The sequence below is a fragment of the Nanorana parkeri genome, unplaced genomic scaffold, assembly GCF_000935625.1.
Source record: "Nanorana parkeri isolate BGI_ZX_2015 unplaced genomic scaffold, ASM93562v1 scaffold6, whole genome shotgun sequence".
NCBI lineage: Eukaryota > Metazoa > Chordata > Amphibia > Anura > Dicroglossidae > Nanorana > Nanorana parkeri.
Window position 1 is genome coordinate 1,555,443 of NW_017306274.1, and position 27,437 is coordinate 1,582,879.

At 49.3% G+C, this 27,437-nt stretch overlaps 1 protein-coding gene across 1 annotated transcript in view; it reads left to right on the forward strand.

The window, feature by feature from the left end:
- Positions 1-27,437, forward strand: part of URI1 (URI1, prefoldin like chaperone) — a 67,077-nt gene that overhangs the window by 6,789 nt on the left and 32,851 nt on the right. The window contains exons 2-4 of the mRNA XM_018553094.1: positions 8,967-9,001; positions 15,326-15,404; positions 16,077-16,212. Coding sequence (XP_018408596.1) covers positions 8,967-9,001; positions 15,326-15,404; positions 16,077-16,212 — 250 coding nt within the window. The remainder of the gene's footprint in view (positions 1-8,966; positions 9,002-15,325; positions 15,405-16,076; positions 16,213-27,437) is intronic.

The following is a 27,437-nucleotide window of genomic DNA, read 5'->3' on the forward strand; positions in this document are numbered from 1 at the left end:
TGGAGAGAGAGGGGGAAAAGAGGGATAGAGAGAGAGGGGGAAAAGAGGGAGAGAGGGACAGAGGGGTGAGAAGAGGAGAAGAGAGAGAGAGGGATAAGGGGGGGGGGAACAAAGGAGAGAGAGAGAGAGAGATGACAGAGGAGGAAAAAGAGAGAGAGAGAGGAACAAAGGAGGGGGGAGGGGGAGAGATGGAAAAGGAGAGATTGTGTTTACATTTACTTTAACCTGTAGATGTGTGAGATATATTGTTACCTTTTTGTGTCGGGTTTTACTTTAAATGTTCTTTATTTAGTGCATGAAATCGGGCACAAAAATGACAATGTTGCAGTCTGATCACTCGGGGAGGGGAGACTGAGGACATGCTTCCTCCTGCCTGCAGCAGACCAATGACAACTTTTAAGCATAGCTGGAGTAGAGCTCAGAGACAGAAATTGAGGGGAAATCTTTCAAATGGGGACCTCATTTCTTAAACCACAAAACCCTTCCCACTTTATCTGAAGCTTTTCCAAAAAAAGTTACTACTGCTGGAGCCCGGGGGGAGAAGGGGCTGTGGGGACCGGTCTATCAAACCAGACGGCACCAAGAATCAGGTGACTATATAGCCCCCTAGACAAAACAAGCACTTAACTCTTGGGGAAAGTTTTTTTTAATTTTCCAGAGTAGTTCTTTTTCCATACAGGAAAGTTTGGACGTTCATGTGTCCACTTTCTACACTCGGAACATTGAAACGTATGTTTCCTTCGCTCGCCCGCGTGATCCCGGCATCAGCCTTCACCCTTCATTCCTTTGTACGATCTGCCACCTGCCCTTGACTTCGGCTCTAGAAATAGCAGCTTGCCTCATTTGTCATCGCACAGTTGCATCATGCCGCTGACACTCGCCGCTGTTTGTTTGCTCCGGCGCCATCTAGAGGATATTTATCAGAACTGCCAGTGGACTCTGTGTGCCTTCTATAGGCTGGTGGGCTTCACACCCTCTCTGCATGTGCACGGCCCATGAGACAGACTGGCCCCGTGTGCTCGCCGTGTTTATTTATGGCTTTGTGTGTGTCTGTCTGGGGACTGATGTCATTGGGGAAAGGAGGTTTGACTTGGAACTGGTTTTATTGCTCCTCGTGGCACCTGTTATAGGAACCATATAAGAAAAGGATTTACCAGCACTCAGTAGAATAATCCAACATGTCCATTTATTGGACATAGACGTCACACAATCACAAGAGCCAACGTTTCTAGACCACACAGGGTCTCTTCATCAGGGCATAAAAGAGTCACCTCGAGACCACGCAGGGTCTCTTCATCAGGGCATAAAGAGTGACCTGGAGACCACGCAGGGTCTCTTCATCAGGGCATAAAGAGTGACCTGGAGACCACGCAGGGTCTCTTCATCAAGGCATAAAGAGTGACCTGGAGACCACGCAGGGTCTCTTCATCAGGGCATAAAGAGTCGCCTCGAGACCACGCAGGGTCTCTTCATCAGGGCATAAAGAGTCACCTCGAGACCACGCAGGGTCTCTTCATCAGGGCATAAAGAGTCACCTCGAGACCACGCAGGGTCTCTTAATCAGGGCATAAAGAGTGACCTGTAGACCACACAGGGTCTCTTCATCAGGGCATAAAAGAGTCACCTCGAGACCACGCAGGGTCTCTTCATCAGGGCATAAAGAGGTCACTCTTTATGCCTTGATGAAGAGACCCTGCGTGGCCTCCAGGTCACTCTTTATGCCTTGATGAAGAGACCCTGCGTGGCCTCCAGGTCACTCTTTATGCCTTGATGAAGAGACCCTGCGTGGCCTCCAGGTCACTCTTTATGCCTTGATGAAGAGACCCTGCGTGGCCTCCAGGTCACTCTTTATGCCTTGATGAAGAGACCCTGCGTGGCCTCCAGGTCACTCTTTATGCCTTGATGAAGAGACCCTGCGTGGCCTCCAGGTCACTCTTTATGCCTTGATGAAGAGACCCTGCGTGGCCTCCAGGTCACTCTTTATGCCTTGATGAAGAGACCCTGCGTGGCCTCCAGGTCACTCTTTATGCCTTGATGAAGAGACCCTGCGTGGCCTCCAGGTCACTCTTTATGCCTTGATGAAGAGACCCTGCGTGGCCTCCAGGTCACTCTTTATGCCTTGATGAAGAGACCCTGCGTGGCCTCCAGGTCACTCTTTATGCCTTGATGAAGAGACCCTGCGTGGCCTCCAGGTCACTCTTTATGCCTTGATGAAGAGACCCTGCGTGGCCTCCAGGTCACTCTTTATGCCTTGATGAAGAGACCCTGCGTGGCCTCCAGGTCACTCTTTATGCCTTGATGAAGAGACCCTGCGTGGCCTCCAGGTCACTCTTTATGCCTTGATGAAGAGACCCTGCGTGGCCTCCAGGTCACTCTTTATGCCTTGATGAAGAGACCCTGCGTGGCCTCCAGGTCACTCTTTATGCCTTGATGAAGAGACCCTGCGTGGCCTCCAGGTCACTCTTTATGCCTTGATGAAGAGACCCTGCGTGGCCTCCAGGTCACTCTTTATGCCTTGATGAAGAGACCCTGCGTGGCCTCCAGGTCACTCTTTATGCCTTGATGAAGAGACCCTGCGTGGCCTCCAGGTCACTCTTTATGCCTTGATGAAGAGACCCTGCGTGGCCTCCAGGTCACTCTTTATGCCTTGATGAAGAGACCCTGCGTGGTCTTGAAACGTTGGCTCTTGTGATTGTGTGACGTCTATGTCCAATAACAGTCATAGGCGTGACTCCAGAGGCATGCTTGGATTTGTAGTTTTGTTACAGCTGCAGTGCCCAGGTTGTCTACTCCTGCTTATACGATGTTCATACCAGCTTCTGACTTGTTCTCACCAACTGCGGTGCGTTCCAAAGCGATAACAAGAAAATGCTGCATGCTCTATTTTTTTGCAGATCGCACTGGACTGGAACGCAGGCACGCCATGCGTTCGGGTGCAGGCGGACGCACGGCGTGTGGAGGGCGTGGCTGCGGTGCCATTGAGTTCAATGCACCGCCACGCCCCCTCCTGCCCCCCCAAAAAAAAGCCAGCCGGGTGTGCGTTCCAGAGGCTGAACGCACTGGAACGCACTCTTGATGGTGTGACTGGGGCCTTAATGGATGACATGTCTGTGCAGACGGAGCCACGCAGAGAAAGAATGGTCTTAACATCTGATCGGAGTTCCCCTTTAACCAGACGCCAAGCGTCATGATGCCCAGCAACCAATCGGATCACCTTTCATTACTTGAAAGCAGGGGCCGGCAACCTCAGCACTACAAATCCCAGCATGCCGCTGCCTCTGGGAGTCATGCCTGTGGCTGTCAGACTCTTGCAATGCCCCATGGGACATGTAGTTGTAGCTGGCGTGCCGAGGTTGCCTACCTCTGGCGAAAGGTGAATCCTGATTGGCCGGTACAGGCTGCTGCCCTTTGCACACCGCCTCCTTTTACCTTATTAAATGAGGGCCCGGAGCTTCAAGCGTCCAATGGCGCCGATCTGCAGCCCAGAGATTCGGTCTGTGTTTTACTTGTGTCATTCCGGCTGGTAGAAGAAGAACATATGAAGCGGTGGCATTGGCCCTATCCGTCAAAAAAAAAATATGCTTCATTTGCATATTCGCTAATTAAAGCGGCTTCTTCGGAAACATTAAGTAAAATATCTTCTGTAACCTTTATCACCGCCGTTAATGGATATAGTCTCGCGGATCTCATCGACGGCCCTTTAAATAATGTAAATGATTATGAATATGTAACTAGTTAATATGCGGCGGTGAAAAGGATTATCATGTCGAGGTTAATGAATGCGCTGCTCTCGCCTCCGCCGGCTGCACGCATGAGCGGGCTAACGTTGATTGCCGCGTGTGTGCATGTGCGGCGTATGTATGTGTTCATGTCTGATCTCGACGCCGCAGATTATTTCCACCCGGATGCCAAATGAAAGAGTGAAGAAGAGATGTTGCATCGGGCTGCGTCACCGATCCTCGCTGCCTTTGAGGCCGCATTTGCACAGGCGGCGGTCTTTAGGCATTTGAACAGCGGCGTCTTGCAGGCGGTTAGGAGATGATATCGCCATCTTGTGGGTGCCTTTTTATTTTTTTATATCAGGGGGGTTGTTATTAGGGATGCACCGATACCGAGAATTTGGGCGAATACTTGTACTCGCCCAAATGCTCCGATACTTTCCCCGATACCTGAGCTTCCGCTCAGAGGGAGATTTCCTCTGACTGGCAGTGCCGCAGAGAAACATGGAGCTGGCTTCCCAACCAATCAGAATGGAGCCAGCTTCCCGGCCATTCAGGAAGCCGGCTCCATGCTGTTTTGCCGGCTCAATGCTGATTGGCCAAGAAACAGGCTTCCCTGACAATCAGAATGGAGTCGGCAAAACAGCATGGAGCCGGCTTCCTGGGCAATCAAGAAGCCAGGCAGCTGGTAATGACCCGCCACCCGGCTTCTTGATTGCCCGGGAAGCCGACTCTGTGCTAGTGGAAGAACCAGTATCGCCACTCGGTATCGGCAAGTACCGGGAAAAAAATATCAGTACTCGTACCGAAAAAATGGTATCGGTGCATCCATAGTTGTTACATTGTAATACCGTGCCGCAACCACGTGCATTAGGGTCCCATTGACTTCAGTGGGCAGTTTTGACAAGAGGCACAGCCTGGCAAACGTCATGAAGCGAAGAATCACGACCCCAGCAATATATACGGACCTGAGCGGCCGCCATGTTCCTTTGTAGGTGGGGGGAGTGGTAGAAATGCGGATCAATTACCTGTTTTTTGCCGCATGTGTGATTCCAAGAGGATACTTTTTAGCCAACAATTCCGGGAGTGTCAGATTCTGGGTCCCCCTTTGAGCACTGAGGTTGCATCTGTTGGGCCCCTACTTCTTTGTTAGCTGTGATGGAGGGGCCGTTGGGAGAAGCCGTGCGGTTGGGGGTTGCGGGTCATCGGTATCCAACTCTGGGTCCCAGTATCATTGGGATGACATCACTTTGCCTTTCTATGCAATGCAGGCAGATCATGGTTGCGCAGGGACCCAGGAATGACATCACTAAGTCCCTGTGCTTCTCTGTACAATGCAGGCAGGTTATGGTGGCACTGGGACCCAATGATGACATCACTTGGTCCCTGTGCTTCTCTGTGCAATACAGGCAGCTTATGGTGGCACAGGGACCCAGTGATTACATCATTAGGTCCTGGTGCTTCTCTGTGCAATGCAGGCAGATCTTACCCAGGAATGACATCTCTAAGTCCCTGTGCTTCTCTGTACAATGCAGGCAGATCATGGCTGCACAGAGACCTACTGATGACATCCCTGTGCATCTCCATGGCAGGCGGCAGATCATGGCTGGGGGAGGGGCTGGCAGGGTGCTGTATATAGCTTCCTGTAAACACCCCAGTAATATGTAATAAAAAGGAAGCTGACTTTGATCTTCTTCCCTTTCACCTCAACCTCTCCTACTGTATGCCTCCCAATTTAAAACAAACACCCCCCCTATGTAGTAGCCATCGCATGATGGATGAATTCGGCGTCCTGCGCAGGTCAGCGCTCCACCTGTTCCGTTTCAAGGTTGTGTTAACATATCCTGGAGTGGGGCCAGGCGTAGGACTAGCAATCAGGCTGATAGAGCTGGCTTTTGCGGCCTCGGCCCCTCCCGGGCATTATTCAAACCTGCGCTCGGGCCGGAGGAAGCGGGAGACTTGTTTGTTTAGCGGCGGGAAGCGTTGTGTACCTTCTCGGATGCAAGCACAAATGTGGCGGCAGATGTTGTGCCAGGCGGCCGTAAATCTCCCGCTTCTGACATGAAATGGGCACCGGAGCATCGTTTTCCGCCGGAGTCAAATGGCAGCTTTAAAGATCAATGCAGATTTATGGCGGGCACGTGGGGCCGCATCCTATTGTCACATATGGAGCGTTCCTCACCCCCAAACTACCGACTTGTATGTTGATTTTTTTTTTACAGACCATAAAGTTTGCCGTCTTTAAAGCCGAACTCCGGGCACACGGCTAAATACATACACCGATCAGCCATAACATTATGACCACCCGCCTAATATTACCTGCGGACTGGACAATGAAGGAGAAGCATCAGACTCCCTACTTACTCCGCTCTATCCTCCTGGCAACATGCTCCTTGTTAGTGCGTGAGCACTGGCGTACTGAGGCTCCTGTGTTGATGATGATGATGCTATTAGGAGGCAGCGATGCAAAACTTGCCCCCTAGTTTTAGCTCCGTTTCCTGAACCGGTCCTCCCGTTGCCTCTTGGATCACCTCGAGTTAAAAACCCCCCCCCCGGCAGCAGCGATCCCATTTCACTTTGCAGCAAATATTATGTTCATTTGTTTGGAAGTGTTTATCTGAAATGTCCTCTGTAAAGAGATAATTAGGCCGTACGTCACTCTTAATAGGTCGGCTGTTGTTAATATTTATGGAATTCCCTTTTATTTTTGTTTTTTAATAACAGAGTTAACCTTTTATGATGTTTTACTTCAGCCGCCCTTATTTACTGGATCATAAAAAATACATTACCCGCGTTCTGCCGCTGCCAGCGAGCATGGCGGCACTTTTCTCGTTAAAGATCTCCCGACTTCAAACTTCCCGTTTTTTTTTTTTTCATGAACTGCGTTTAAAGGCGAACTCCGAGAAAAGGAAAAAAAGAAAACCTCCGTTTGATACTTTTTTAATATCTTCGGATGGATTTCAGAGATTGTCATTCAATCTCCCACGTACATGTGATCATCTTAAAGGGGCGCTGTTCCTCTCCTGTTATCACATCAGCATTCTAATCGGAATACATTCTAGAGTTGTGTTTGATAATTAGGGATGCACCAATATAAGTTTTTCTGGATCGAGTACCGATATCTTTTTTTCTTTGTTAAAATAAATATATATATATCGATACTAGTATTTGGGCAATACTCGTACTCGCCCAAATGCTCCGATGCCTAGCCGGATACTTGAGCTTCCGGTATCAGGAAGCCGGACAGCGAGTCATATCAAGTGACTCGGGAGCATGGAGCCGGCTTTCCGGACAATCAGGAAGCCGGGCGCCGCGTCATTACACTGCGCCTGGCTTCCTGATTGGCCAGAAAACCGGCTCCATGCTTTCTCGTCACCTAGTGACAAGAAGCATGGAGACGGCTTCCCTGCCAATCGGGAAGCCGGGCGGCGAGTCGTTACACGCCACCTGGCTTCCTTAATTGGACTCTCGGTATCGGTGAGTACCGAAAAAAAAAAAAGGCTACTCGATACCAAAAAAATCCAGTATCGGTGCATCCCTACCGAGTACCGGTGCCGTGTGCCCCAATTATCAGGATCATGAACTGCTGCCCAGCTTCCTGATTGCCTGTGAAGCCAGTGTTCTTTCGAGCGAAAGAACACCGGCTTCACTTGCTGAGGCTGCCTGGCTTCCTGACCAATCAGTAAGCCAGGCGGCAGGTCATGAGGTGTCGGTCAATCAGGAAGCCAGGTGGCGAGTTATTACCTGCCCCACGACTTCCTTATTTTTCAGGAAGCTGGCTAATCAGGAAGTTGGGCGGCGAGTCATTACACACCGCCCGTCTTCCTTAATGGGACTTCCGGTATTCGGTATAGGCGAGTACCGGAAAAAAATATCGGTACTCGATACCAAAAAACAGGTATTGGGGCATCCCTAGTTATTAGGAGTGCGAAAGAACTTCATTATAGAAATAACTTTGTTTAGTTTTTGATCATAGATAGTTTAAAGTGTCCTCAGAGGTAACCATGAAACAAAGAATTGTTATATTGAAAAAGCAAATGAAAGAACTCTGGGAATTTTAAAAAGCTTACAATTGCAGTGGGGCTAGCCCCAGCACTGCAAGGGTTAAGTGCACCTTTTGTCTAGGGGGCTCAAATAAAGAAGAAATATCCGATCCTCAGCACTCGCCTCCCTCCCCCTCCGCTCCATCACCGATTTAAAGTGACACTAAACTCAGGAGATAAATCTTAAAGGAGAACTATGAGGTGAGTGATTTCCACTCACGTCATAGTTCTAAGCCGACCTGTGACAATGAGACTGTCACAGGTCGGCTCAGTAGATCGGGAGGTGAGCGAAAACATCCCGGGTTCCCTCACCTCTCGATCCTGTCACGGCTCTCTGCCGTGACAGGGGAGGGGCTGGATTCCCCCCTCCCCGCTCTGATCTGCCAGCGCTGACTGGCGGAACGGACGGGGTAGTTGGCGGGTACAGCTGGCTCTGCCTCTAGATAGGCAGAGCCAGCTGTACCTGGAGCGGATCCCGACTTAGATGACGGGATCCGCTCCAGGTGCGGCGTCTCAGTATACCGCGAGCCGTAGCTCGCGGTATACTGAGCTTAGGGTGACGTGAGGACGCTAGTTTGTGTCCTCCCATTACCCCAAGGAGAACTATGGGGAAAAACACTGACCCCATAGTTCTCCTTTAAAATGCATTTAGGTACCTGAACTATTAACAACAATGTATCCTATTTGTGTATCACTCGGCTGTAGATCCTCCAGTCAGCCCGGAACTCGTGCTGACACTGTCCTTCCTTCTGGAGGGGGGCTACTTTTGTTCCCCATGGTTCCTGTGTGTGTTGCAAAGTAGCCACCGCTCCAAGCTCACTCCTGAGATGGACTACAGTCTCAATATAAATTAGTAAACTAAATCCGAGATTGTAGTCCATCACGGGAGCCAGCTTGGAGCGGTGACTACTAACACACACGGACCATGGGGAACAAAGGTAGCTAGGAACTAAAGTTGTTCTCCTCTATAGATGCAGTACGGAGGCTGTCAGTCTGGAATATAATATATAAACGCTTTCTGCCGTGTTCCGCTATCTTTGGGGAAACTGATAATGTCTCCTGTGATTGAAAACAAAGAGTGTTATTGTGGTGACAAATAACAATGTTCAGCTCTGACATGAGCTTCTCCTAAACATGTATCTGATGAACCGACATGGTCTTGTCGTGTTTTCTCACAAACCTTTTATTCTGTTTTTCATGACAGGTGGTCAGCGGCTGCCAAGAAAAAATCCAGCACTGGTAAGTGTGAAGCATCGAATGATAACCGTTCCTGAGCCTCTCTTGTTTTGGTTAAAACTAAACTCTGGGCCATATGGCCAAAAGCTGGTGGACATCTGATCATCACACCTATACGGGCTTGCGGGACATCCCATTCCTACACCATGGGCACCAATTTGGAGTTGGTCACACACTTGATGGCTATAACAGCCTTCACTCTACTAGGAAGACTGTCCACAAGTTTTTTTGAGGGTGTCTCTGGGAATTTGTGCCCATTCAGCCATAAGAACATTTGTGAGGGCAGGTTGACCGGGCTCACAATATGCGCTCCAGTTCATCTCAAAGATGATCAGCAGGGTTGAGGTCAAGGCTCCGTGAAGTCCACCCAGTTCTGTGGTAGCCAAAGGTAGCCTAGTGTGCTTAAAATAGCAGTGGTGCTCGTAATGACGTCCAAGGAGGACGCTGTGCATATGCAATGTTAACAGCAATGAGGATCACCAGCACTCACAGGATGAACTAAATCCTTGTGCTTTTTACTGAAGTATCGTGTCGCATACATTGCATAGCCAACGTTTTGGAATCACGCAAGGTCCCTTCATCAGGGTGAACATGGCGGCACTAGGATTTAGTTTATCCCGTGAGTGCTGGTCTGGCCTAGTTCCTTCACACCAAATTTATCGAAACATGTTGATGGATCAAGCAAAAGATTTTAGGGAGTGCTTCTGGTAATTTGAGCCCATTCAGCCATAGGAACATTGGTGAGGTCAGGTACTGATGTTGGATGAGAAGACCTGGCTCACGATCGGCATTGCAATTCATCCCAAAGATGATCAGTAGCTTTGAGGTCAGGGCTCTGTGAAGGGCACTCCAGTTTCTTCAACACCAAACTCATCATAACATGTTGTGTGAGACCTGTTTTCTCTGGCGGTTGTGTTCCTTCAGTCTGCAAGACTGCACAGCCTGATATGTGACTGCGGTTAGCCTTTTATTTTCAAAGGGTTAAAACCCCTTTTCAGAATTTTTTTGACCATGCATGTCCCATTGGGGAGACTCCCCTTTGCTTTCTGTCCTGGAGATGCAACAGGAAAGTGGAGAATAATCTCTGAAAGTGAGGCCAATTCTCCTCTTGGACCCAGGGGTGGACAAATTAAAAACCCAATTAACATAAATGTATCTTATTTGTGTATCACTCGGCTGTAGATCCTCCAATCATCTCTGAATTGGTGCTGACACTGTCCTTCTGGAGGGGGGCTGCTTTTGTTCCCCATGGTCCCTGTGTGTGTTGTAAAGTAGTCACCACTCCAAACTCACTCCTGTGATGGATTACAACATTCATGTTCAGTTTACTAATTTGGATTGAGATTGTAGTCCATCACAGGAGTGAGCTTGGAGCGGTGGCTACTTTATAACCCACACAGGGACCATGGGGAACATGCACTGATTGGTCTTGTTGACGCCTTTTGGAGCTGTTGCGTCTTGACACCACTGAAAGTCTCCAGGACCTTGTGAGAACCCCCCGGCGGTGAACTAGGAAACGACATGGGCACTTTAAGAAGGACCCACACTGCCCAACAGAATATAAGGACCTGGGACGCGGACTCAGGTAAGTAATTTTAGCTTTTTTATTTTTTTTTATTTAAAGGACAAGTATGAAGTGAGATAAAATCACTCATCCTCATAGTTTGAGCCGACGTGTGACAATGAAACTGTCACACGTCGGCTCAATAGATCGGGAAGTGAGCGAACACATACCGTCTCTCGCTCACTTCCTGATTGTCTCCCTGCAGTGAGCCGTGACTGTCAGTCACCGCTCCCCACAGAGATTCCCCCCCTCCTGGCTCCGATCCTCCAGCGCTGAGTGGAGGAATGGACGGTGGAGGGGGCGGGCACAGCTGGCTCTGCCTCTAGATAGGCAGAGCCAGCTGTCACTCACGCAGCTGGGGGGATCTCAACAGCATTGTCGGGATCGGTCACGGCTGCGGCGTCTCAGTATACCACGAGCTGTAGCCCACGATATACTGAGCTTTGGGTGACAGGAGGACGCTAGTATATGTCCTCCCGTTACCCTTAGGAGAACTATGGGGAAAAACACTGACCCCATAGTTCTCTTTTAAACCTTTAGATTAGAAAAAAAGGGGGTTACTGCGGGTTTTGTGTATTTTGGTTTAGACCAGAGATCATCTTAAAGTTGAGCCTTGCTTTTCTGACGAATGTCCAAAGCCCATCGCACTCCTGACCGATAAGTCCCTGTGGATAGGTGGGTGCTATGGCGTTGTTCAATACAAGAAAAAGAAGGGACGCCAACACTCCAAGATAGTTAATCAATACGTCTTTATTGATCACACTTGATTCATCACACTGTTCTGCCTGATGAAGTGGACTTCACGCAGCCCCAAAACGATTGTGATGTTATGAACATGCGTCAAAAAAAAAAACCAAGTGTTGATCAATGATCTTGAAGTGCCGGTGACCCTTCTTTGTCTTTGCTCTTCTGGTGAGACTTGCCTCTGCTGGGGGCAGTTGGTAAATACAAATAATCTGTATAATATTTTCACTTGTAAAAAAGAAAGGCATAATATCAAAGATCGATAAAAGATATTTATCAAATTCACCTGAAAAACAAACAAACAAAAAAATCACCTGCAATACACAATAAGCATAAAAAAGTCCTAATTCTTCAGCGTGGATTTCTTATAATGGAGGCCGATGTGCCGCTAGCCAGAGAAACCTTTTGTGTTCATGAATCTTTAATAATCCTCATTTTAATTATATTTTATTTAAACACGCATCAGTAGATCCGTCAGTGAAAATCACATATATGAATTGCTACTATTTCATGTAGATATCTGTTTCTTCACCTGGGGCCTGGTGTCATCTTTAATGTTAGGACGAGTTCTAGATTCTATTTTCTTTTTTTTTTTTGACGGGTCTACGGATGTCCGTGCTGCACTTTCATGACTTATGCATGCCAAAAAAAACAAATGGGAGGGTGATTTAAAGTGACCTAAACTTCTTAAGTCTCAGGCATAACTGACATTTGGAGTTCAGGCGAGTGTCAGGACCCAGTTCAATAGCCATGTAGAGATGCAATCAGGTTTAGAAAATGGTGTCGGTATATCATGGGTGTCGCCTATTTAAAGTGACACTAATCTCAGGAGCGAAACCTTAAAAATACATTCAGGTACCTTCGCTAATAACAGAAATGTATCCTATTTGTGTATCACTCGGCTGTAGATCCTCCAATCATCTCTGAATTGGTGCTGACACTGTCCTTCCTTCTGGAGGGGGGCTACTTGTGTTCCCCATGGTCCCTGTGTGTGTTGTAAAGTAGTCACCACTCCAAGCTCATCCCCGGGATGGACTGCAATGTCATGTTTAGTGTACTAATTCATATTGAGATTGTAGTCCAGCATGGGAGTGAGCATGGAGCGGTGACTACTTCACAACACACACAGGGACCATGGGGAACAAAAGTAGCCCCCCTCCAGAAGGAAGGACAGTGTCAGCACCAATTCAGAGATGATTTGAGGATCTACAGCCGAGTGATACGCAAATAAGATACATTGTTGTTCATAGTTAAGGTACTTTTAATGTGTTTTAAGGTTTATCTCCTGAGTTTAGTGTCACTTTAATACTTGTATGCCAGGTCATGGTATGGCTAGGTATAGTTGGTCACATTCACCTGGACTTGTTTTGTAATGTTGAAGGCGTTTCGTAGCTTCTCCTGAAGCCTGTAGCTTGAACTGTAGCAGTGGCTTGGATAAGCTACAACAATCCAGTTGAATATTGCTAACTACTACTAGCTACCGTGTTTCCCCGAAAATAAGACACTGTCTTATATTTTTTTTGGCTCAAAAAAACACACTAGGTCTTATTTTTTTTTTTTTTTAGGTACAACAATCCACACTTATTCATGTACCAAAATATGGTGATCAGGGGTGCCGTACCTTTCCAAGAGCAATTTGGTAACCAATCGCTGGCCAGAATGATTTAGGCGCACTTCCACTATCGATTCCTGACAGGCGGAGTACATTTGGTATCACTCCGCCTGTGACAGGAGCCGGCCCTATAGAGGAGGTATCGGCTTATGCGGTTCTGCTCCCTCCGCTGCCGATTCACTTCCTCTAGCGCTGGCTTCATTGGCACCGCTGATTCTCTCCTGCCTCTCCCGCGGCTCTTCAAGTTCCCCCTTATGCCACCACTGGCCCTGGGAATGGTCGCAACTAGGTCTTATTTTCGGGGAAACAGGGTAATACCAATACTTAGACTCTTAGTATTTTTGTTTGGTGTCCTTATTAGACTTTGTACACTGGGATTTTCGATGGGTCCCCTCTTCAAGGGTTACCCCATTTATGTTGGGAGCAGCCTCACTGGAGCCACTGTGCCCTGTTTGAACCTGATTGACTTGCTGTTAGGTGGAATTCAGTGGCTTGCTGATGCTTGTTTCAAGCAAAAATAGTCTGACGGGTTCTAACCTCCAACCACTCATGCAAAGTATATGATGGTGGTTCAGAAAGGGGGGGTGGGGGTGCGTTGGTGTAGCTCCAGTATGGGGCATCATGGTTGGGTATATCAATATACAGATTGCAGCCATGGAAGAATTAAGACCACTGATGTGATCCCAATTCTTCTAAAACAGGGGTAGACACTCCATTTGCTGTGGAACTTCGAATGCCATTGGGCATTGCAAGACTCTGACAGGCACAGGCATGACTTCCAGGGGCAGATGCATGATGGGATTTCCAGAGCTGGAGGTCCAGAGTTTGCCCACTGCTGGCCTGAAATGACATTGGTGGTGGTTCTAGAGGACAGAGGATTGACATTGGGCTGCATTCTTGTATGGGATTGCTGCAAGGAATGCCCACGACAAATTCCCCTAAGACACCCTCGGGCCAAATGTTTTCTAAAAATAAAGAAATAAACACAATTAAGACAGTATTGTTGATTTAACATGAGCACGCCTAACGAAACTCGCGCAAATGTTGATGAAAAATATTTTCTCAATTAACAACACACTGAAATTATTTTTAGTGCACACAAACACAATATAATCTCCAAAGTTTCCATTAAACATAACAGATGAAACTGTCGTGTTCATAAATAACAAATATATAGCTCGGCTTAAAGTGGCACGCGCGCGAGCAAAACAGCATAAAACGAAGATGCACAAAGTTGTATAAAGGCGACGCACTTAAAAAATCCCATCACCCTCGTTAATTTGAGCTAAAGTGATAACCCTAAAATTGAGTCTTATCCAAGTCGAGTAACTATTGCTTGTCGTTACGAGTGATTCGAGATACGTTTTTGCCTTTTTTTTTTTGCATATTTGGAGCGGCTCCCAGGCACCCATAGTAGGTACAAGAACCATGTGATCACGGCAGAGCGAATGGAAGTCCACTGATCTTCTAACATCACCTACAGAAGTTCAGACTCACTGGACACCCAGCTGACCCTTGGGCAAAGGCATGTTGGGGGTTAGCCCCAGTTTGAAGCATTGTAGAAGTGAACAGTTGACCTTCTAGTTACCCTGATCACCCTAATTTCCCAGTATAGGCTGACTGTTGGAAGCATGGCCCCCAACCCTCCCCCTGGGCGCCAAGCTCTCGCACTTTGGTTCCTAACCATCTTTTACTTCCTAGCACCTTTGTTGCTGTTGTTGCACAATACTGAGCTTAGCGGGGCTCCCTTCCAATGGATGTCCTGTCCTGCCATCTCGGATGGGGAGAGTCCATCAGGCTAGGAGTTTTTCGGATATGCTTTGGAGAGGCCAAGCAAGGCCTCTTGGTACGCCATTGACAACATGCAGTCAACAAGCCTGAATATCAGATGTTATGTTAGCAGGGGCGCTTGAAGACCGGGGTCATGTGAGTGGAACGGTGAACTATTCCTTTGAAGAAGAACTTGGGGCAAATACAAAAAACTTTCCCCTGCTGTGCTAGTTTTGTCTGTGTGACTCAAAGCTGCTGTACTTACCTGATCCTGACTCCTACAGCAGTCAGGGCTCACCTCTCTCCCACTCCACTCCTGGTGCGGATTGTCCGCTGGTGTCCCCATGTCTAATGCAAGTCAATGGACCTGCATAAGACTTGAAGACGTCAACGGTCCTTACATCATCGGAGCCCATGCGAGAAGAGGCTGCGAGAACCAGTCTAACATCTTAGAGCAAGCTGGGATCAGGTAAGTCATTTTGCTCTAGTCCAGCCTCTAGACTAAAACGAGCACCTAACTCTTGCAGAGCATGGGAAGCATAAACCATTGTTATTTGCTCATTATTTTCCCTCCTTTATTTCTAAATAGCTACTTTGTGACATTTCTGTATTTAATTGAACTGTCTGTTTCCTCCAGGAAGAAGGTAGAAAGCGACTATGACGCTCTTCAGGAGAGGCTTGGGTCTTTGCCCGATAAGCTGTCCTATGACATGATGGTAGGTATTGTTCCATTCCCTCTGGCTCGGCCCTGACGTCTTAAGGGCTTGTGTCCATGGGTGTTATTTTCTATGTTGGATGTGCGTTTGGTTTGTGCATGCATGTCAGCAAAATCCCATTGACCTATTACACGCAGTACACATGACAGTGCTGCTGATACTTCGGGTGTGCTGCATGGTGAGCCCACATGGGTGCCATAGTTCCTACTTGTACATCAAATGCAGGTCTGCAAGATCCCATTGACTTTAATTGAGCAGTACACATGACAGTGCTGATGATACTTTCGGGTGTGTGGCATAGTGTCCCCAGATGGGTGCCTTAGTTCCTCCTGCCAGCCCAAGCCCTATAGTGACATAGGAGGAGCCAAGACGCTGCCCTGTAATCTGCAGGCAGTCGGTAATGAGAGGATTCTCTGGGCCCCACACACAGCTCTGTGTACACTATGTGCAGTCCAATGATGATGTCACCATTAGTAGCAGAAGGTAATATCCGGGCTTGCAAGGGTTTTTTTCCCCCCCCCCTTGTGGCTATTGGTGCATATCTTTTAATACAAGCTTCTGCCTCGAGAGTTAGGTTTTATATGAAATGGTTACTCAATCCAGCTTTTCTGTTCTCAGCTGCACCCCCTTTTTTCGAGCCTCGAGCTTTACTGATATTTTTCTTCCTTTCAGGTACCCTTCGGCCCACTAGCATTTATGCCAGGTCGACTCGTCCAAACCAATGAGGTCACTGTCTTGCTCGGGGACAACTGGTTTGCCAAATGTTCAGCCAAACAAGCCATGAGTTTAGTTGACCACAGGAAAAAACGTAAGTACGCACAATTTTTTTTTAGTTCACAAGCTTTTTGTGTCAGTGAGCACCTTACCGTAAAGAAAAGAGCTCAGCAGCTGACTTGTCGTTTCAAAATAATCATTCTTCTCCTGTGGCCCCGAAAAAGTACATTATTTTGTATGGGGCCTGGAATCTTATATCTCTGGGTATTCTACCTGTGGTAGAGAGCTTTGCCCTTCTTGCCTCCCAATTGGCCCACCAGGGTACCCATTGTAGTTATCAGCCAATAGGGAGATGTTGGAAGGGGGAATACTGGTTTAAAATTTACTTAAAGGAGAACTATGGGGTTAAGTCTTTTCCCCATAGTTCTCCTTAGGGTAACTGGAGGACACAAACTAGCGTCCTCCTGTCACCCTAAGCTCAGTATACAGCGAGCTGCTGCTCGCGGTATACTGAAACGCTGAAGCGGATCCCGACAATTGTGCCGGGATCCGCCCAGCTGCGTGACTGACAGCTGGCTCTGCCTATCTAAAGGCAGAGCCAGCTGTACCCTCCCCCGTCCGTTCCGCCAGTCAGCGCTATCGGAGCGGGGAGGGGGGAATCCAGCCCCTCCCCTGTCACGGAATTGAAAAAATAAAAATAAAAAACATTTTCGGTTTCGGCCTGACATTTTTTTTTTATTTCGGTTTCGTTTCGGTTTTAAAAATTCCATTTCGGTGCACCTCTAATTGCAGCTGAAGAAGATTCTCTTGCTTTGCACCAGACTTCTGCTGCATGTCTTCTGGTGAGATTTCGGCTGCTCTGCATTCCCCAATAATCTTACCGGAAGGATGTTGACGTGGCGCCCAGCGATGAGGAAGATGGGGGGTCAATTAAAGTGAGAATAATGGCAATTTTTTAAATATTTGACATATATTAAAGGAGAACTATGAGGTGAGTGCTTTTCACTCACCTCATAGTTCTAGCCGACTGCCCGTCGGCTCAGTAGATCGGGAGGTGAGCGAACACATACCGGGTTCGCTCACCTCTTGATCCTGTCGCGTCTCTCTGCCGTGACAGGGGAGGGGCTGGATTCCCCTCTCCCCGCTCCGATCGGCCAGCGCTGACTGGCGGAACGGACGGGGGGGGGGGCGGGTACAGCTGGCTCTGCCTCTAGATAGGCAGAGCCAGCTGTCACTCACGCAGCTTGGCGGATCCAGACATCGATGTCGCTCGCGGTATACTGAGCCTAGGGTGACGGGAGGACGCTAGTTTGTGTCCTCCCGTTACCCTAAGGAGATTATGGGGAAAAGCCTTAACCCCATTGTTCTCCTTTAACAGTAGGTGATTTATAAAGCAAAGCAAAATTCCATTTTGCTACAAGGTCCGCTTTAACTATCAATGGGTTTTGTATTACATAAATGATGTCACTCTGGGTGTGCCAGGCTAAATATTTTGACCGTTCTCTCATAATGTAAAAAGTAATTATAAGAATAACAAAAGAACTTCAAGCCCATCTATTTTTACAGCTTTTTTTTTTTTAACATTTCTATAGAGTGGGGAAGGGTTAGAACATTTAACTCTAATGCACTTTGCCAGGATAGAAAACAATTTGGATTTGGGCTTCTGTGACAGAGTTCAGAGAAATGAAGACTTTTGTCAGCTGCTCATGGACACAAGGACGTCTCTAGGGGATGTTTCTGGTGGCATTCAAGAGGTATGGGGGAAAAATTAGGATGAACGTTTAAAGAATAGGAACTATGTGTTTTTCATTATAAAACGTGTTTCAGGGTTTGAATGGGCTTTGCATGTTCTTCCTGTGCTTGTGTGGGTTTCCTCCAGGTACTACGGTTTCCTCCCAGGCTTCAAAGAAACAACATGTCTCATGTCTGAATTGGCCCTGTGTGTGTTTATGTATGCATGTGAAAATAGGAACTCGTAAGCTCCTTGAGGGCAGAGACTGGTGTAAATGTGCACTATGTAAAAGTGCTGCATAAATAGTCAGCACTATATAAAGAAATGTAATCAATAATTTAATCACTGCATCAAGAGTAGTGATGGTCTCGGGCGTGTTCGCAGCTCCATGTGCCAAGCCCGCCAGGAAGCTGACAGCGCGCAGCCCCAATCACAGGTACTGAGACATTTTCCTGGTCCGCAGCTGCAGAGATCGGGAAATGTCGCAGTACCAGTGATTGGCGCTGTCAGCTTCCTGGCGGGCTCGGCACATGGAGCTGCGAACACGCCCGAGACCATCACTAATCAAGAGCAGACTTCAGCAGCTGATTGCAAAGCCAAGTCTTGGGAGCCTTGGAGTAGTGTTTCCACTCCTTAAGTCTAGAGGTTTATGGCTAAGGTGGTTTCTTGCATCATATGGCATCCTGAGAAGCTTACTACGCACCTCCAAATAGGAGCAGAGCTGAAGCAGAGACACCGGCACTCCAAATTTGCAAAATAGGTCTATTTATTGATGTGCATCGTGGTAAAAAACGAACGTTTCGGGGGCACAAAGATTCCCCTTTATCGGGTAAAACATGTTCTGTTGTTTTACCTGATGAAGGGGATCCTTTGTGACCCCGAAACGTTTGTTGTTTTCTACCACAATGCACGTCAATAAATAGACGTATTTTGCAAATTTGGAGTGCCGGTGTCTCTGCTTTAGCTCACGATTGTTACAGCTGCCACACGTTGACTACCGCAGCACCCAATTCTTGAAGGGATTTACGCGGTCAGGAGCGCGATGGGACCATGGACTATCCAAATAGGAGCAGGCCACGGGACAAAACATTGGTGGGATTGTGTCTCCTTTTTGCCTCAGAGTAGCCTTAAGATCCCAGAGGTCAGGCATAGACAGTTCTGTGCTGACCAATTCAACCACCTTTTCCTTCGATCCCTATAGTACTAAGCGGGTCTCAAAAAGCCTATAATGGTTGCTGTTTTTTCTTGGCATGTCAATGGACTTAAAGTAGTTTTTACATCTATTTGAAGCTCTTAAAAGCCCAACTGAATATTCAGTTTAGGCTAAATACATGCAAATTCCTGCAGGCTTTAGAAAGCAGCCACAGCTTGACTAGGTGAGCATGTTCCCTGCCAGCATACTGCAAAGTCTCTTACCCTCTGTGTTTAAACAGTAATATCTCTACAGAAGTCTAGCACGCCAATTGCTGATTCATAGCTAGAGCTCTCCATTCAGCTATAGGTCTGACTCTGCAGGGGGGCGTGTTGGACCTTTGCAGAAAGACCACTGCTTGGGCACCGAGAGCAAGGGTCCTTCTCTGCAGAGAAAGAAACAAACTATAAAGACTTTGCACACCTTTTTTATGGATGCACCTGGAATGTATTTAGCTGATTTAAACCAAAAGTTCATTTGGGCTTAAAAGGACACAAGAGTGACTGATAATCCTTTGACTGTAGCCCAGAGGTTTCATGTAGTGACAGAGGAGGAACGATACTTTGCAGCTCTTCTTGATTAGGGAGGATGTTAATCAGGCTCCTTAAATGCTTACAGTGAGATTCGGGATCCAGCTCCGACACTGATACAGCCCACACCAGGGAATATACTATTTATCTCCTCGCCAAACTTAGTCTGCACACTCCTCTGCTGACATGACTTTGGAAAGAAGATGTCATTGAGTTCTTTAACCTCTTCTTGCTTCATGTTTTATATGCTATGCATTTCCCATAGCTGCGACATCTAAAGCTGCCCATACACCTTACGAATATCGGCCGATTTTCGTATGCGATCGCGTTTTCTTTCGATATTCGTAAGGTTGATGGGCACTGTACAAACGCAAATGCTGTACAATCGATCGACTTTTGACTAACCAGCATGTTAGAAAACTTCTACGTTTCTCGCAAGGTTGGTGGCGTTTCCGTACGTCAAAATTCGTACGATCTACACTGCACATGCGCAGACGAAAATACGGGCGGTCGATAACCGCAATTCTTCAACGTGCTTTTCTTTTAATTACTGCTGATCCAACCATGCGCTAATCGGGGCAGGATGGGTTCGCCGTACGAAAATCGTACGACGGTTCGATCATCGGACGAAAAGTATCATCCGATGATTGCAAGGTGTATGTGCAGGTTAACACCTTAGCGTATTGGAAACTCGCGTTTGCCGCGCGGTTTTACCGCAATTTGCGGTAAAAGAAACGCGGCAAACACGAGTTTCCGAGGGGGTATCCGGCTGTATCCTGATGGATACAGCGGGATACGCGCGTTAATACGCCCCAAAGAAGCTCCTGTATTTCTTTGGGCGTATGGCGTTTTACCGCGCGGTCAAATGCGCAGGTGAGAACCATGCCCATAGGCAAACATGGGTTTTCACCTGTTGCGCGTTTTACCGAGCGTAGGAACGCGCGGTTAAACGCTCAGGTGTGAACCGGGCCTAAGAGAGATTTTTGGTGAAATGAATGGTCTGGTGACAGGGTCTCTTTAAGATCCAATGGGTATCCCATCGCAGTCAAAACCCTTTGTAAACGGTTGTTGAAATGACTGCGTATGGCACCGCTGGAATCTATGAAGTAGCAAAATGTCACCAGCATACCGGAAGAGCTGGTAGATGGAGCGTCTTTTATTGACGCGTATTGTCATATTGATAACGACATTATGGGGCCACGCCGGGGTCCCCTTCATCAGGCTCAGCATGACAGGGTCTCTTTAAGCGCACGGTTCCATGTCTGCGGGTAGCCCAATCAATAACGGAAAGTGAATTTAGAGAGTCTGCCTGCGTTTTAGACTGTCATAACCATGGGCGTCCCTGTCCAGGGGGTGTATAGACTCATTAGGCTCGGTATGGGAGAGCGCAGCCTGTCTCTAATATGAGAACATGTCTCTGTGCTGCTGTTTGATTAGATCTGTTATTAGTTTCACAGGGGAAAAGCTTTGCTGACCTGACATTAACCTCTCGCTGCCAGAGCTTTTGTAACCCGGCTTCGGTGTATAACTTCAAAGTTCCAATCAAAAAATTCCAATTTCTTAGATATTAATTGATTTTATGACGCATCTTCTGCATAAATAGACCCCCTGAAGATGGCACTACTGTCCGTTGTTCGATCTGAACGCCGTGCAAATGGCTAAACGCAGGAAGTGTGTCACTGGCAGGATCACCAGGTTAAAATAACAAAAGCCTGAGAAAGTGGAAACCAGTGCACCCACCATATTTTCGGACTGGTAAGCTGCAACTTATTACATTTTTTTGTCTTTGAGTTTGGATTCCCTTTAAATATTAATTTGCTTTACTGAGTTCTTCCTAAAAATACTTGAATGGTGACAAGTTCATTAGACAGAATCCAGGCTGTTTTTTTTTTTTTCTTTTAATGGTTTGTGACATTCTGAAAGCAAAATAGATTGCGTTCATGTTCCAGTGTAATGGGAGGTGATGGGGAGATGTGTTTTGGAGGGAAGGCATCTAATGCCTCGGGGGGGACCCTCAGGTGAGGAGAGTATTGACAGCCCAAAATCTAAACTGTGTGTTTTTGAGATTCATTTTTCCCTCTTCTCTGTTATTCTTTTTTTTTTTTTTTTCTGAGGGGGAATTAAGGAAGGGGATCTGTAACCTTTTGCCAGGGATATATAAGGACACTTTAATATACAGACTTTTGTTCCAACTCCTTGACTCATCAGGTAGTGAAGGAAGAGTCAGGGTGACCTCCTAGGCAAGTCAGCAGAGGCAGATTTCAGACAGGTCCTCTTTTAGGGGAAGCCAAGGTTTGTCTGTTGCCACCCTAACTTTTCCATCATCATGATTGGTACATGGTGATGCAATGGTAACAGGAGTTGCCACACAGGTTACCCACGCTTCCCGGGCTTTGAAACTCCCTGAGCCTCATTCTCCCATCATCTACACGCAGCAGTGTTCCCGCCTGTCTAAGATCTAATGTTGGTTGGTGTCGGAGCTTAGCTAAGGAAATTACATCATGGTCTCTCCCCCATGGCAGTGTTGCGGCCTGGAAATTGGCCACTTAAGACTGAGTGCTGTCACAGGAGGAGGAGCCGTGTTCCCGCATACCCAGAAGCCCCTATCAGTTAGCCAGGCGTGCGGTGGTACGGGGAGGTCCTGTGGGAGCTGGAGCCTGTAAGTATATTTCCCTGGGGTTGTGGGCTATTTTACATGTTTTTTTTTTATCTCTTGAGTTCTGTAGCCCTGCATGTTATGGTTTGTGACTTTAAAATAGCTTTCACTCTCAGTGAAAATGCTGCTTTCTGCTCTAGGCTGGCAGAGCTGAGTAACCGCCACACCCTACAGTGCTCTGTACTGACGGGGCTGAGTAACAGCCACACCCCTCGGAGCACTGTGCCGACATTGCTGAGTAATAGCCACACCCCTCAGTGCTCTGTGCTGACAGAGCTGGGCAGCAGCCACACCCCTTAGTGCTCTGTAGTGACAGAGCGGAGTAGCAGCCACACCTCTCTGTTCTCTGTACTGACAGAGCAGAGTAGCAGCCACACCCTTCAGTGCTCTGTGCTGACAGAGCAGAGTTGCAGCCACACCCTTCAGTGCTCTGTGCTGACGGGGTTGAGTAGAAACCACACCCTTTAGTGCTCTGTCCTTGCAGAGCGGAGTAGCAGCCACAACCCTCTGTGCTGACACTGCTACATAGCTGCCAAACCCCTCAGTGCTTTGTGCTGACAGAGCTGAGTAACAGCCACACCCCTCTGTGCTTTGTACTGAAGAGCAGAGTAGCAGGCACACCCATGTGTGGTGACAGAGCTGAGTAACAGCTACACCCCTCAGCATAATTGTCTTCACACAGGCTTGTATTGCAGAGAAGGGGGGGGGCTTGTCTAACTAGCTCTGGTATTGAGCACTGATTTCTTAGAGCCCTGAGTGTAACTTTCGTGCTTATCAGACTACTCGGTCATTTTAGACACCCTGTATAATTACTGTAACAGGAAAGCAGAGGTAAGACTATGAAAGTAGGGAGGGTGTTTGTACATTGTCTCTGGTATTTATTTATTTTACATTGCATTGGGGTTATTTTCAGAAGTCAGCCTAAACGCAAACCATTCTCCGCAGAGTTCTCGCTTAAATCTATCCCGGGAAGGCCGTTAGCTGCAGCGAGGCATAAAATCGGAGCGTTTTGTCTCTATCCTTCCCCGTGTCGCCGGGGAGCCCAGCCAGCTGTGTATCAAACCGCCGAGTGCAAGCGTGCCGGCCGGCTGACAAGTCAAGTTACAACGCTAACCTTTCAGGTGTAACTGCTCCCTCCGCCGGAATACCGCTGTGACAGAGAGGATGCGTGCCGGTGTCAGCTTGTCACATGCAGTACGGAGTTGACATTTTAGGCAATAGTAGAGTTATTTGTAGTGCAATGTTTCAGGTTTCCCGGCTAGCAGATCAGTCCGTTCCCACGTCTTAAAGGGAAACTGCTGTGTCCTTTCCTCTTTTTTTTTTTTCCGCGTACACATTTTCAGTTACTGTAGCATTTTCCTTGTCATTATTTGTTGTAACTAGTTTTTAATCCGATACTTAATTATTCCTATTTTATATACAGATATGTAAGTGCTCCCTCTGGTGGACAGTCGGGTATCAGGGAATGTAATTACCTGAACGATGATCTAAACCGGGGGCGCCAAATCCAAACTTACGAAGGGGCGTGCCGAGGGTTGTGAATAAAATCAGGGGCTGGACATTAAGAAGAAGAAAAAAAGAAATTAACCCTGCTGCTTGCCGCGGTACAAAGCTGTCGGGCGCACTCTTTTATTATATGACAGTCCTGTGTGTGACGGCACTACAAGTGGCAGCAGTCCCTGTCCATGAACTGCTGTCACTTGTAGTGCCGTCACACACAGGACACCTGGATTGTATATATGTCCTGTGTGTGAGGGCAATACAGGTGTCGGCAGTCCCTGTCCATTAAATGAACAGGGACTGCGGACACTTGTCGTGCCTACACACACATTCATTGCCAGATACACACAGCAGGACTAACCGGAGCCACTGAGAGCAGAGGGGAGGAGGTACATGCGGGCAAGGAGAAACCTGCGGCCCAGGAGGGAGGTGTGGTGGAGGAGAAACCTGCGGCCCAGGAGGGAGGTGCCATGGTGGAGAAACCTGCGGTGGAGGAGAAACCTGCGGCCCTAGGAGGAAGGTGCGGTGGAGGAGAAACCTGCGGCCCTAGGAGGAAGGTGCGTTGGAGGGGAAACCTGCGGCCCAGGAGGGAGGTGCCATGGAGGAGAAACCTGCGGCTCTAGGAGGAAGGTGCGGTGGAGGAGAAACCTGCGGCTCTAGGAGGAAGGTGCGGTGGAGGAGAAACCTGCGGCTCTAGGAGGAAGGTGCGGTGGAGGAGAAACCTGCGGCTCTAGGAGGAAGGTGCGGTGGAGGAGAAACCTGCGGCTCTAGGAGGAAGGTGCGGTGGAGGAGAAACCTGCGGCTCTAGGAGGAAGGTGCGGTGGAGGAGAAACCTGCGGCTCTAGGAGGAAGGTGCGGTGGAGGAGAAACCTGCGGCTCTAGGAGGAAGGTGCGGTGGAGGAGAAACCTGCGGCTCTAGGAGGAAGGTGCGGTGGAGGAGAAACCTGCGGCTCTAGGAGGAAGGTGCGGTGGAGGAGAAACCTGCGGCTCTAGGAGGAAGGTGCGGTGGAGGAGAAACCTGCGGCTCTAGGAGGAAGGTGCGGTGGAGGAGAAACCTGCGGCTCTAGGAGGAAGGTGCGGTGGAGGAGAAACCTGCGGCTCTAGGAGGAAGGTGCGGTGGAGGAGAAACCTGCGGCTCTAGGAGGAAGGTGCGGTGGAGGAGAAACCTGCGGCTCTAGGAGGAAGGTGCGGTGGAGGAGAAACCTGCGGCTCTAGGAGGAAGGTGCGGTGGAGGAGAAACCTGCGGCTCTAGGAGGAAGGTGCGGTGGAGGAGAAACCTGCGGCTCTAGGAGGAAGGTGCGGTGGAGGAGAAACCTGCGGCTCTAGGAGGAAGGTGCGGTGGAGGAGAAACCTGCGGCTCTAGGAGGAAGGTGCGGTGGAGGAGAAACCTGCGGCTCTAGGAGGAAGGTGCGGTGGAGGAGAAACCTGCGGCTCTAGGAGGAAGGTGCGGTGGAGGAGAAACCTGCGGCTCTAGGAGGAAGGTGCGGTGGAGGAGAAACCTGCGGCTCTAGGAGGAAGGTGCGGTGGAGGAGAAACCTGCGGCTCTAGGAGGAAGGTGCGGTGGAGGAGAAACCTGCGGCCCAGGAGGGAGGTGCCATGGAGGAGAAACCTGCAGTGGAGGAGAAACCTGCGACCCTAGGAGGAAGGTGCGGTGGAGGGGAAACCTGTGGCCCTAGGAGGAAGGTGCGGTGGAGGAGAAACCTGCGGCCCTAGGAGGAAGGTGCGGTGGAGGAGAAACCTGCGGCCCTAGGAGGAAGGTGCGGTGGAGGAGAAACCTGCGGCCCTAGGAGGAAGGTGCGGTGGAGGAGAAACCTGCGGCCCTAGGAGGAAGGTGCGGTGGAGGAGAAACCTGCGGCCCTAGGAGGAAGGTGCGGTGGAGGAGAAACCTGCGGCCCTAGGAGGAAGGTGCGGTGGAGGAGAAACCTGCGGCCCTAGGAGGAAGGTGCGGTGGAGGAGAAACCTGCGGCCCTAGGAGGAAGGTGCGGTGGAGGAGAAACCTGCGGCCCTAGGAGGAAGGTGCGGTGGAGGAGAAACCTGCGGCCCTAGGAGGAAGGTGCGGTGGAGGAGAAACCTGCGGCCCTAGGAGGAAGGTGCGGTGGAGGAGAAACCTGCGGCCCTAGGAGGAAGGTGCGGTGGAGGAGAAACCTGCGGCCCTAGGAGGAAGGTGCGGTGGAGGAGAAACCTGCGGCCCTAGGAGGAAGGTGCGGTGGAGGAGAAACCTGCGGCCCTAGGAGGAAGGTGCGGTGGAGGAGAAACCTGCGGCCCTAGGAGGAAGGTGCGGTGGAGGAGAAACCTGCGGCCCTAGGAGGAAGGTGCGGTGGAGGAGAAACCTGCGGCCCTAGGAGGAAGGTGCGGTGGAGGAGAAACCTGCGGCCCTAGGAGGAAGGTGCGGTGGAGGAGAAACCTGCGGCCCTAGGAGGAAGGTGCGGTGGAGGAGAAACCTGCGGCCCTAGGAGGAAGGTGCGGTGGAGGAGAAACCTGCGGCCCTAGGAGGAAGGTGCGGTGGAGGAGAAACCTGCGGCCCTAGGAGGAAGGTGCGGTGGAGGAGAAACCTGCGGCCCAGGAGGGAGGTGCCATGGAGGAGAAACCTGCGGCTCAGGAGGAAGGTGCCGTGGGGGACAAACCTGCGGTGGAGGAGAAACCTGCGGCCCAGGAGGAAGGTGCGGTGGAGGAGAAACCTGCGGCCCTAGGAGGAAGGTGCGGTGGAGGAGAAACCTGTGGCCCTAGGAGGAAGGTGCGGTGGAGGAGAAACCTGCGGCCCAGGAGGGAGGTGCCATGGAGGAGAAACCTGCGGTCCAGAAGGGAGGTGCAGTGCAATAGAAACCTGCGATCCAGGAGGGAGGTGCGGTGGAGGAGAAACCTGCGGCCTAGATGGGAGGTGCGGTGGAGGAGAAACCTGCGGCCCAGGAGGAAGGTGCTGTGGAGGACAAACCTGAGGCCCAGAAGGGAGGTGCGGTGGAGGACAAACCTGCGGCCCAGGAGGGAGGTGCGGTGGAGGAGAAACCTGCGGCCCAGGAGGGAGGTGCGGTGGAGGAGAAACCTGCGGCCTAGATGGGAGGTGCCATGGAGGAGAAACCTGTGGCCCAGGAGGAAGGTGCGGTGGAGGACAAACCTGCGGCCTAGGAGGGAGGTGCGGTGGAGGAGAAACCTGCGGCCCAGGAGGGAGGTGCGGTGGAGGACAATCCTGCGGCCCAGGAGGGAGGTGCGGTGGAGGACAATCCTGCGGCCCAGGAGGGAGGTGCGGTGGAGGACAATCCTGTGGCCCAGGAGTGAGGTGCGTGGAGGAGAAACCTGCGGCCCAGATGGGAGGTGCGGTGGAGGAGAAATGTGTGGCCCAGGAGGGAGGTGCCCAAAACATTTTTAAAAAATGGTATAAAATTAATTTCAGTACAGCGTTGCATGACGGAATAAATGTCAAAGTACCTCAGCTCTGAATACTGAAAAATGGCCGAGACAGGAAGGGGGTGTAACACCGCGGTCATTAAGTGGTTAAAGAAGCTGACATTTACCGCCTTATGCCAAAGATCTGATTCAAACGAAACCCCGAATATCTTCTGATTGCTTTTTGTTTCCCACATCCTCTGGCACGCTCAGGTCTATCTGGAAACCATTCGCTAAAAACCGGTGGTTTATTAAAAAATTAAAATAAAAAAATTCTACCATAATTAACTTTTTTTTTTTTTTCTCTTTTAATTTTCCCCTTCCAGAA